Source organism: Ursus arctos, unplaced genomic scaffold, assembly GCF_023065955.2.
Source record: "Ursus arctos isolate Adak ecotype North America unplaced genomic scaffold, UrsArc2.0 scaffold_24, whole genome shotgun sequence".
Lineage (NCBI taxonomy): Eukaryota > Metazoa > Chordata > Mammalia > Carnivora > Ursidae > Ursus > Ursus arctos.
Genome location: NW_026622919.1, coordinates 36,966,988 through 36,969,236, shown reverse-complemented (window position 1 = coordinate 36,969,236; position 2,249 = coordinate 36,966,988). Strand labels below are relative to the sequence as shown.

The 2,249-nt window shown below is 54.1% G+C and overlaps 1 protein-coding gene across 1 annotated transcript; it reads left to right on the top strand.

The window, feature by feature from the left end:
- The first annotated feature begins 341 nt into the window (after positions 1-341).
- Positions 342-2,036, top strand: LOC113268977 (C-C motif chemokine 13-like). Its single transcript, XM_026517619.4, has 3 exons — positions 342-688; positions 1,215-1,329; positions 1,765-2,036. Exons 1-3 carry the CDS (start codon positions 613-615, stop codon positions 1,868-1,870), a joined length of 297 nt encoding a protein of 98 aa, XP_026373404.1. The 5' UTR covers positions 342-612; the 3' UTR covers positions 1,871-2,036.
- Positions 2,037-2,249: the final 213 nt, after the last annotated feature.

Here is a 2,249-nt window from a genome sequence, read left to right as displayed (position 1 = left end):
AACTGCTCGGAGAAAGTCTTGTACGCTCAAGACAGTGGGAAAGGCCATGGTGATCGTATGTAAACAGACCAGCTTTCTCTTCCGGCAGCCGCACTCACTTCCCACAAGGCTTTGGGCCAGTGACTTCAGCTCCCCCAGCCTCAGTGTCTTCATCTGTGAATGGGCATGATGATAACGGGATACACCCGGTCAGGACTAAACACACCGCCCATGCAAAGCCCTTAGGCTTTTTTCTCTGGTTGTGGAGAAAGCAAGGCCACGGGACAGCTCCTTGGAGCACTCCCATGGCAAGTGGTGGCCCATCTGTTCTTCCTCTTCCTCTCTGTGGCCTGGGCAGCTGGAAGGAAACGGTGCCTGCCCTGCTCCAGCCCACAGCTTCCTTCTTGAAATTCCTGGAAAACTCCTGGCAGCCAACCTCCAGCTCAGTACATTCAGGAGGGCCCTGCATCTTAACTTGACCATGACCCTGCCAGGCAGGCATCCCTCTGGGAGCTCCTACCCTCTCTGCTTCCTATAAAAGGCTGGCACAGCCACCCGAGTAGCAGAGAGGCTGAGCCCGGCCCAGGCACCCCCAGCTCGCACTCACTCCCAAGCTCCCCGCTCTCCACCGACATGAAGGTCTCGGCAACGCTTCTCTGCCTGCTGCTCATAGCTGCCGCCCTCAGCATCCAGGTGCTCGCCCAACCAGGTAAGCCCTTCTCTCCCTCCTTCCTGTCCTCTCTCTTTCTTTTTGTTTTCTTCTCCTTCTAGAAAGCCCGAAGCTGAAGTGCCCCACTTCTGAGCCTATCTGAGCCATGGGAGTCCTCAGAGCTTCCCTTGAAAGTCTAATTTTAAAGACAGGAAGCTGAAGGCCATGCTGGGGACAGGACGGGTCCTACCTGCCCGTTTCCAGCCATTGCAGAGACAGAAGAAAACCTAAGCTTCTCACTCCAAACCCAGGGCCTTTTCTCTGACCCTGGCTGAGCTTCCCAAACCCTGCACCTGGAGCCCCGGAGCCAGGACCTGTCCCACCACGCAGCTGTGATATTCTAGCCACCCCCCCTCCCCCATCTCAGGGGTCTGCACAGGAGCGCTGGACTTAAGGTGGATAAGATCCACGTCTATCTCTTTTCCTTTCCTTTCCCTACAGGCACTTCCTGCTGTGTTCAAGCTGATAAAAAACCTAAAAACCTAGACTCTCCTAAAAGTCTTTTTCTTTGTGACCTTGTTTCTAGATGCCCTCAGTGCCCCATTCACTTGCTGTTTCACATTTAACAATAAGAAGATCCCCTTTCGGAAGCTGGAGAGCTATCGAATCACCAGCAGCCACTGTCCCCGGGAAGCTGTCATGTAAGTAGAAAAACTCTGCTCACCCCCTACCTGACCGCACCCCACCCCATTCCCACATCCCCTGCTCCAAAGTTCTACCCCAGAAGACAGGCATCAGACCACTTTGGGATCTTATTCTCAGGGGATAAGATTTTCCCAGACTATGATTGCTTCACAAACAGGCCCGGAGGGGGCCGGCTCCCGCACCCGCTCCCTGAATGGGCGCTCGCTCCGTCTCCACGTTGCTTTGGCGGAGGCCAGGTCAGCTTCTCCGGGGCCCCCAAGAACAGTGACTACCTCCAGAGTCCCCTTCTTCCCACACCCCGATTTCCTCCTCTCCCAGAGAGGATCCCTCCCCTGCAGCAGGTGGACCAGGCAGGGTTGAGAGCCCAGTGAGGCATCTCTCGGGTAAAACCCGGACTTCCCCCTAACCGTGCAGCCCTCCTTCATCCATAGCTTCAGCACAAAACTGGCCAAAGCTATCTGCGCCGACCCAAAGGAGAAGTGGGTCCAGGATTATGTGAAACACCTCGACCAAAAATCTCATAGCCAGAGGACTTGAACTCTTCCAGCCACACTAAGACCAAGTCAAGTATGAGAAACGAACGACTGTTTATTCTCCTCCAGCTTCCCCAGCTAGACGTGGACTAATTTTACTGTAGTTGCAAATAGGGGGCTTTCTGCTTTGTGATGCAAAAATTTGTACTACGTCTTAAGTAATATATAATGTTATTTGAATTGTTGCTGGTCTGGGGTTTATTTTGAATATTGGGGATCTGGTTTTCAAAGCAAGGCCTTGAGCCCGTTGCTTCCTGTCATTAGCCCCAGTACCACCCCTCGCTCCGAACAGCAGGCAGCGGGTCTGTCTCCCGCCTAACTCCCTAGCTGTTGCGTGTGCCTACAAATCATGGAGGTGAGAGGTCACTGCACTCTGGGGGGGG

Excerpts from the sequence above, each read along its gene's own strand:
- LOC113268977 (XM_026517619.4), top strand. The coding sequence starts at position 613 with ATGAAGGTCTCGGCAACGCTTCTCTGCCTGCTGCTCATAGCTGCCGCC. Across the intron at positions 689-1,214 it reads CCAGGTGCTCGCCCAACCAG|ATGCCCTCAGTGCCCCATTC; the intron begins GTAAGCCCTTCT and ends CCTTGTTTCTAG. Across the intron at positions 1,330-1,764 it reads TGTCCCCGGGAAGCTGTCAT|CTTCAGCACAAAACTGGCCA; the intron begins GTAAGTAGAAAA and ends CTTCATCCATAG.